The sequence below is a fragment of the Orycteropus afer genome, unplaced genomic scaffold (genome assembly GCF_000298275.1).
Source record: "Orycteropus afer afer isolate SDZICR_OR568_19922 unplaced genomic scaffold, OryAfe1.0 scaffold00170, whole genome shotgun sequence".
NCBI classification, from domain to species: Eukaryota; Metazoa; Chordata; class Mammalia; order Tubulidentata; family Orycteropodidae; genus Orycteropus; species Orycteropus afer.
Genome location: NW_006921757.1, coordinates 5,975,015 through 5,984,639, shown reverse-complemented (window position 1 = coordinate 5,984,639; position 9,625 = coordinate 5,975,015). Strand labels below are relative to the sequence as shown.

Genomic DNA, 9,625 nt, shown 5'->3' with positions numbered 1-9,625 from the left:
TGCTCAGCTGCTAACCAGAAGGTTGGTGCTTTAAACCTACCAGCAGCTCCATGGGAGAAAAGACCTGGTGAACTGCTCCTGTAAAGATTGCAGCCTAGGAAACCCTATGTGGCAGCTCTACTCCATCATACAGGGTCGCTATGACTCCATGGTGCGCAACAACAATATCAGGTCAACAGTCTTCTCCGTCCGTGTATGAGAATTAGGTAGAAACTGTGAGGATCAGTTCCTGTCTTTCCATTCCAGCCCACATAGCTCATCAGGAAGCCTGGTGGCCTCTGTTAGAAAACAAACAGCTGTCTCTGAGTAGATTCCAACTCATGGTGAGCCCATGTGTGTCAAGGTAGAATGTGTGCTATATATATAGTTCTCAATGGCTGCCTTTTCAGATGTAGATTGCCAGGCCTGTCTTTGGAGGGACCTGTAGGGGACTCGAACCTCCAAACTCTTGGTTAGCAGCCAAGGACATCAACTGTTGGCACCACCCAGGGACTCCAGGGTCCTCCATTAGGAACACATACTAGTAAATGCCCTACTCCAGATGACCTACACATACTAGTAAATGCCCTTCTCCAGATGACCTACACGGCTTTCCATGCATTCCTATCTTTAAATTCTATGCAAAATCCATAAGGCTTCACATTGATGTTTTGACAGTAAGTCTGTGGAATACGATAACTCAGGTTCTGACACAACCATGAAAGGCACCAAATATGTGAGAGGTTGCTGGAGGGCAGGAGATAAAAGCCCAGCTCTTGCATCATTTCTAATTTAGAGTTCTTCCTCTGCCTTTCACATCCATTAACATGGGAGCTGGAAGGATTTAAAAAGGAGTATAGGGTCTCTATGAGTCAGAATCAACTTGATGGCAGTGAGTTGGTGTTTCTTTTCTTTTCTTTTCTTTTTTTTAATATAAGAAGACATGATCTCATTTGCTGAATTTGAGGCCCATTTGATTTGGAAGTTCAATGGCTGAGCCTGACTGTAACATATTCTCCACCTTCTGTCCCTGAGACCTCCACCCTTTCTGACCTGGGACCCTTGGGTTATAACTGCCATTAACTTAAGTCTTCACTAACTAGAACCAATGCATCTGGTATCATATCAAGTCTAGAGAGCTACTTGTGGGCCTAGAAGCTGTAACTCTGTGTGTTTCTGCCTTTGCAGGGCAACTGTACAAAAGTGAAGCAGTTTGTGAGCTCTGATTTCGGGCGCTACATAGTCAATGTGACCAGAGCGGCTGAGGTGTGCAGCCGCTACCTCTGCAGGAACAATGGCAGGTGTATCCGGAAGAGGTGGAAAGCTCCCGATTACCTTCACCTGAGCTCTGCAAGTTACCACATTGAGACCTCCGAGGATGGAGACATTACTGTGACAGGCAAAACATCTGATACAGACCTGGAAGTGATGGCAGAGAAATTTTCTTGTCATTGTTATCAGGGCTATGAAGGGGCTGACTGCAGGGAAATGAAGACAGCTGATGGCTGTGCCTGGGTTTCCCCTGTCTCTGGGTCATTACTAACACTGTACCTGCTGGTTATAGCGTGTGGCTGGAGCATTCAGCTGTGAGATAACTGAGTTTGAAGAAAATAGTGTCGTCTGTAGTTACTTAGGGGAGAGATGAAAATTATGAGAATTTCTCTCTTATGAAATCAATCCATTGAGAGGTATTGTAAATAGACGTTATGTATGCCACAGAGCAGCAGCAAACATTACTTTATTGGGCTCCAATTTGGCTAAGAAACCAGGATTGAAAACAATGCACTTTTATTTTTTACTGGAATATTTAAGTTGTATTTAAACTTGTTGTCAGTTGCTGTCCAGTCTACTTTGACTCATGGCGACCACATGGACAACAGAATGAAATGTTGCTGGGTCTTGCATCATCCTCATGATCATTGATATGCTAAAGCATTGGACTGCTAACCAGAAGGTTTGTGATTCCAACCCACCCGTCACTCCACGGAAGGAAGATGGGACAATCTACTTTCATAAAGATTCACCACCTCAGAAACCCAAGGGGGTTGCTGTGAGTCAGAATCAACTCGATGGCAGTGAGTTGGGTCGGGTTTTAGCCATAGTTGTGACCACTGTGCATTCTGGATGCCTTCTAGCCCTTGCACAGCATTCTGTGTGCTCTGTTGGGTTCTCACTGGCTGATTTTCATAAGCAGACTGCCAGGCCTTTCTTTGTCTTAGCCTAGAAGCTCCACTGAAACCTGTTCACCATGGTGACCCTGCTCATATTTGAAACACTGGTGGCATAGCTTCGAGCATCATAGTAACATGTAAGCTGCTACATGTAATCTTCGGGTTATGAATGTTCCACTTATGGACAACTCATCTTTGCCCTCTACTGTATATTTGCCCTCACTTTGAAATGACTGAACCAAACCCTAAAAACAAACAAACACCAAACCCACTGCTACCAAGTCAATTCCAGCTCATAGCAACCTTATTGGGTTTCCAAAGCAGTAAATCTTTACCGAAGTAGATTGCTCAGTCTTACTTCTGCAGAGTGGCTGCTGGGTTTGAACCACCAATCTTCTGATTAGCAATCAGATGTCTTAGACACTGTGCTACCAGAGCTCCTTGAACTAAGCTCTCCTCTCAACAAATTCATCACAATCACCTTCACTTGCTGCATGTACGGCTGCATGTGCAGTCATTGAAAAGGTTTTGAGCTCTTTCTTGCACTAAAGTAAGAATAAATAAGAACTGTACGCACCTGTTCCATTTATCTGCAAATTCGACTTAAATACACAGTTAGGAATGGATCTCATTTGCAACAGACTGATGATGACAAACTGACAGATGAGTGGTGGTGGATAGTTAAACTGGAGATAGTATATTACAGTCTTTATATGAACATACATGGAATTGTGCATATAAATATTCAATCATTCATTTCAAAGGCCATATTCCCAGCTAGCAACTTGTTTAAGGATAGATTATTAAGTAATTCTGACTCAACAGAAGGGTTCAATTCAGAGAATCAGAGGGCTAATGAGGAATTCTTGTTTCAGCCTCAAGTTCAAACCAGGCCTCTGCTCTCAGCCTACTCAGGCTCACAGAGTATGGAGCCTCTTCCTGACATGGCTTTTCGAGAGGGAGCAGGGACTGAGGCAAGGGGAGCTGTTGCCAACTCTTTGCAAAGGCTCTATTCCAATATGGCACCTCTCTCACTTGCAGTGAGTCCTTCCCTCTCAGCCTCTGGTAAGCTGAACACCTTGAAGGGCCTTAGGATGATATGCACACTAGCCGGGCTGCCACCTCTTTAGATATCTGTTAGCAGAAACTTGTGCAATGGTAAATAGAAATGGCTTGATATCTTTCGTAAGCAAAAGTCATCATTATTAAAATTATTTAATAAATGACATGTAAGGGACCCAGAAATGTTGATGGGAAAAGTGCTATCAAGAAATACTAACTATATTTGGTTCCCATATGTCAGCTTTAAATAGTGGCTCAAGAGACTGTTTGAATACAGTTTGAATCATGGTTCACTACCTACCTGGTTGTGCAGTCCTGGGCAAGAAACTTATTTTCCTTGTCTGAAGAATTGAATGCTCCTTAGAAGCGAGAGTGGCCAGGCTTCATCCCATGTATTTTGGTCATGTTGTCAGAGGGACCAGTGCCTTGAGAAGGGTATCATATTGTGTTGAAGTGGAGGGTCAGTGAAAAAGTGGAAGACCCTTAACAAGAATGGTCAAAGCAGATGTGACAATGGGCTCAAGCACAACAACGATTGTGAGGCTGGCACAGGACTAGGCAGCATTTCATTGTGTTTGACATGGGGTCACTGTGAGTTGGAGCTATCTCAATGGCACCTAACAACAACAAAAACAACAATTCCTACTTCAGTGAATTATTCTGAGGAGTAAAGGGCATAATACATCCCTGGCTCTGAATACATGTTGCTTATTCGCAAACATCTTACTTTAATTACCAAAATAAAGGAAATGCTTAGGAAAAAAACTTAAATCTTGGTCAATTTCCTCCTTCCAAGCCAATGTCCCATTTATACTCACTTTTGCAGTGTGTTGTTCTCTTGAGAGGTACATGCAATTGACAGGATTTCTTCCCTTGGAGACAATGACTTGAAAGGTAAACTCAAGACAGGTATGATTCTATTACAGAAGGAATGATAGTTGTTTTACCTTCTCTTCACCTCTCTCATCTTTCTAGGAAATGTTTACAATCTAGGTGTGCTCTTTGCTTCAACTCTGGGTCCCTGTTTTCCAGGTGACTATTTGTTCAGAGATAATTGACATTGTTAATATCTAATTTCTAAATGTAAATTCTCCACCCCCAAAAAAACTTTTATAATACCATGAGTTAGGAGCTCTGGTAGCATAGTGCCTAAGGCACTTGACTGCTAACCAGAAGGCTGGTGGTTCAAACCTATCAGCAACTCCTCGGGAGGAAGGTTGGGCAATCTACTCCATAGTGATACTGCCTTGGAAACCCAAGGAAGGGTCGCTATGAGTTGGGTCTGACTCGATGTCATATAACAACACAACAACAACAATACCATGAGTAAGTAATATAAAAGGAGATCAAAATTCTGGATGATTTGTAATTATTTTCCTTCCTTTGCATATGAAAATGATTTAAAAAAAATAGCAACATCATGCATATTAATTGTCTGTGTGACAGATATCTTTTGTATAGACACTTTAGGATGCACTCCTACTTTTAAGTTTACATATTGTCCGAAATCTAATACAGATTTATAGAAATAATTAAGTTGAATGGAGAGTAGTTATAGTGAATAGAAGAAATGATGAAGTGAAAAGCTGAACAGAAGATTTCAAAGAGCAGCATGAGAGGCAAAGTAAAGTATTATAAATAAATGTGCAAAGACCTAGAATTAGAATATTAAAAGGTAAGAAAACACTCAAACTGAAAGAATTAAAGGAAAAACTCAACCTTCAAGTGCAATATGAAAGGATTTTGTGGGCAAAATATGGAACAATACAGGCAGCATCAAAAGAAGACAGAAGGAATATACAGACTCACTGTACCAAAAAGAATTTATCGACATTCAAACATTTCAGGAGGTAGCATGTAATCAAGAACCACCGATGGTACTGAAGGAAGAAGTCCAAACTGCACTGAAGGAACTGGCAAAAAAAACAAGGCTCCAGGAATTGAGGGAACACCCACTGATATGTTTCAACAAACAGATGCAACACTGGAAGTTCTCATTCATTTATACTAAAGAATTTGGAAGACAGTTACAGGGCCAACTGAATTGAAGGGACCCATACATGTGCCATTTCAAAGAAAGGTGATCAAACAGAATGTGGAAATTATTGAACAATATCATTAATATCATTGTTGTTGTTATATGCCGTCGAGTCAGCCCTGACTCATAGCGACCCCTCCTTGGGTTTCCGAGGCAGTATCACTACGGAAGTAGGATTGCCCAACCTTCCTTCCGAGGAGTGGCTGGTGGGTTTGAATCGCCAGCCTGCTGGTTAGCAGTCAAGTGCCTTAGCCACTATGCTACCAGAGCTCCCATTAATATCATAGGCAAGTAAAATTTTTGCTGAAAATAATGCAACACAATTGCAGCAGTACATTGAAAGACAACTGCCAGAAATTCGAACTAAATTCAGAAGAGAATGGAGAAAAATGGGTATCATTGCTGATGTCAGATACATCTTGGCTGAAAGCAATGAATACAAGAAAGATGTTTACCTGTGTTTTATTGACTATGCAAAGGCTATCCACTCTGTGGATCACAACAAATTATGGGTAACATAATGAAGAATGAGAATTCCAGAATTAATTGTGCTCATGAGGAACATGTACATAGACCAAGAGGCAGTTATTTGAATAGAACAAGGGGCTACTGCATGGTTTAAAATCAGGAAAGGTGTGTTTGAGGGTTGTATCCTTTCACCATAATCATTCAATCTGTATGTTGAGCAAACAATCCAAGAAGCTGGAGTGTATGAAGAACATGGCATCAGGACAGAAGGAAGACTCATTAATAACCTGTGAAATGCAGATGACACATATTTGCTTGCTGAAAGGGAAGAAGACTTGAAACACTTACTGATGAAAACAAAGACTACAGTCTTCAGTATAGATTACACCTCAACATGAAAACAAAAATCCTCACAATTGGACCGATAAGCAGCGTCATGATAAACAGAGAAGAGATTGAGATTGCCAAGGGTTTCATTTTACTTGGATCCACAATCACACCATGGAAGCAGCAGTCAAGAAATCAAACAACGCATTGCACTGGGCAAATCTGCAGCAAAAGATCTCTTTAAAGTGTTAAAGAGCAAAGATGTCACTTGATATGATATTTTCAATAGCCTCATATGCATGTGAAAGCTGGACAATGATTAAGGAAGACTGCAGAAGAATTGATGCATTTGAATCATGCTGTTGGTGAAGAATACTGAATACACCATGGACTGCCAGAAGAATGAACAAATCTGACTTGGAAGAAGTGTAGCAGGACTGCTCCTTGGAAGTGAGAATGGCCAGATTTTGTTTCTTGTCCTTTGGACATGTTGTCAGAAGGGAACTGTCCGTGGAGAAGAGTATCATACTTGGCAAAGTAGAGGGTCAGAGAAAAAAGGGAAGACCCTCAGTGAGATGGTTTGAAACAGTGGCTGCAACAATGGGCTCAAGCACAGCAAGGATTGTGAAGACGGTGCAGGACTGGGCACTGTTTCCTCCGGTTGTCCATAGGGTCACTATGGGTCAAAACTGACTCCACGGCACCTAGCACCACCACCAATAACAATATATGAGTATCTGTGTGTGTATGTGTGTGTGTGTGTGTGTGTGTGTGTATGCCTGTCTAGAAGTGAATGGGGGAGAAGGCTGCCCTAACCTGAGGATGCTCTGTGCTGGAGGGCTCCTTGGGTGGTGCAAACAGTTTAGCATTCAGTTGTTAACCAAATGGCTGGCAGTTGAGTCTACTCAAAGTTGCTGCAGAAGAAAAGCCTGGTGATCTACTTCTGAAAAAACCAGCCACTGAAAACCCTAAGAAGTACAGTTCCATTCTGTTGTGCATGGCATCCCCATGACTTGTAAAATACTCTGTGGCCACTGGTTGGGCTGTTTATTATTATTATTATTATAATTATAAGCTGGAGAACTGTTTGTCATTAAAAGAGTCATAAGATCCCTTCAAATGTGTTTTTCCCTTTTTCTTGGGAGTCTAACTTAACTTTATGCCACTGAACACATCATTAAATCTCTGATATTATTTCACTTAACCTTGAATAAAGAAATAGGACTTCTCATGACTCAGAGTATGTATTTCTAAAATGATTTATAAATGTGACATAAATTATTAAAATGTGTGTAGGGGACTATAAAAACTGGATAATTGGGTTGGGTGATATATCAAGCATCTGCTTATGTGCTTTGATGTAACAGATCCTTCCAGTCAACAGGATGTGTTATTTTCTTAAAATAGAAACTCTGACCTCATGGCTTCACATCATCAGAGACTTTCTGCTTCTCTTTTTTCCTAAATAATGTCATGAGTGTTATTAGCTAGCACTTTGAGTTGGTCCTCCCATCCCGTAAGATATTAATGTATCACTGATCCACTTCAAAAAATCTGTCTCATTTATTATTAAAAAGATTGCAATAAGTGGACCAAATGAACTAGTTTCATTACTTTCCATATTTAAGATCAAAGTCTTTTTTTTTTTTTTTTCATTTTGAGGTTTACTTTTCAGAGTCAAAGTGTGTGTTCATTCCCTATAATGCTTTCAAAGGAGGTTTCATCTGGGCAAACAACAGGCTGGCAGAACTGTTGTCAGTTGCCTGTTCTAGAGGCAATGTGTTCTGCAAACGCTATAGAACACAAGTTCAGAAAACATTATTCTACATTTAGTACAGGAGTAAGATTTACTAACCCACTCTGGTAGACCAGGCATTTTTGTAACATGTTTAGGAGTAGGTTTCTACCACTTCTGAATTAAAGAAGAAAAAAGGAATGTTACCTTAGAAAATACTTGTCTAATGTAAAAGAAAGTAATAAACTAGGAATACAGGAACCAAAAAAGACAGATATAAAAACAAAAAGTAAAATGGAAGACATAAATCCAACAATATCAACAATAACATTAAATATGAATGTTGTTGTTATGTGCGGTCGAGTTGGACCCGACTCATAGCGACCCCTCCTTGGGGTCTGAGGCAGTAACACTACGGAAGTAGATTGCCCAACCTTCCTTCTGAGGAGTGGCTGGTGGGTTTGAACTGCCAGCCTTCTGGTTAACACTCAAGTGCCTTAGGCACTACGCTACCAGAGCTCCTTTAAATATGAATAGATTTAAAAATTCAGTCAAAAAGTAGAGGTTGGATGAAAAAAACCAAGATCCAAATAGTTTACTAGAGATAGACTTTGATTTAAAAATACATATAGACTAAGTGAAAGGATGAAGATATGTCATATAAACAACAACCACAAGGAAGCTGGAGTAACTATACTAACCTAATATCAGACAAAATAGACTTTAAAACAAAACAAAACATTACTAGAGACAAAGGAGGATATTTTTAATGATAAACATATCAGTGCCAGAAAATATATGATTAAAATATAATGATTATGAACATAGTGCAGCAAAGTACATGAAGCAAAAACAGACAAGAGTGGAGACATAGACAATTCAACAATAATAATAGGAGACTTCAGTATTCTACACTCAATAATTGATCTTCTGCCTGGCACAACTAGGCACAACTAGGCAGAAGGACAACTAGGCACAACTAGGCAGAAGATCAGTAAAGGAACAGAAGACTTGAACAACGCTGTAAACCAACTAGACCTAGCAGACATCTAGAGAACACTCTGTCCAACAAAAGCAGGATATACATTCTTCTCAAGTAAACAAGAAACATTGTCCAGGATAGACATATGCTAAACCATAAAGCAAAGTTGTATAAGTTTAAAATGATACAAAACCAAACTTGTTGCCATCAAGTCAATTCTGTCTCACAGCCCCCATGGGTTTCCGAGGCAGTAAATCTTTATGGAAGTAGATTGCCCAGTCTTCCTTCTGCAGAGTAGCTAGTGGGCTTGAACTGCCAACCCTCTGGTTAGCAGTCAAATGCCTTAGGCACTATGCTACTGGAACTCCTTTTAAAACGATACAAGTAATATAAAAGTATGTTCTTGACAAAATTGTTGCTGGGAACTCTGGGTTCTGTTCAGCAGGACTCTGTCCAAAGCCAAAAACACAGAGACAGAGTAGGAAAGTGGGAATTACAGCTTTATTTGGTTGGCTGAGAAAAGGAGATAGCTGGGGCTAGTGCCTGACAAGACTGCTCTAGGATGGGATTCAGGGAAGCTGTTTTTATAGGGTTTACAAACAGGAAATCATACAATAACATCCTCACATTTTAAACATGCTATGCAGGCACAGTTATTACTGATTATGTCATACATACATGCATGATCAGACAATGGCGGCCAAACTCCACCCAGAGGTGGAGAAGTTAATATGTATGAGGCTTCTAATATGCGAGTCAACTCCAAGTCACACAGACCAGCTAGAACTGGCCACCAGATGACCGGTTGTCAGGAGAAATGGATACCTGGATTCACAGCTGGCAGGTTAGCCCATGATCAGGCC

General features: G+C 40.6%; 1 protein-coding gene across 1 annotated transcript in view; it reads left to right on the top strand.

Annotated features, from left to right (window-relative positions):
- HYAL4 (hyaluronidase 4) overlaps window positions 1-1,569 on the top strand; it is a 71,532-nt gene extending 69,963 nt beyond the window's left edge. The window contains exon 4 of the mRNA XM_007946747.2: window positions 1,168-1,569. Coding sequence (XP_007944938.2) covers window positions 1,168-1,569 — 402 coding nt within the window. The remainder of the gene's footprint in view (window positions 1-1,167) is intronic.
- Window positions 1,570-9,625: the final 8,056 nt, after the last annotated feature.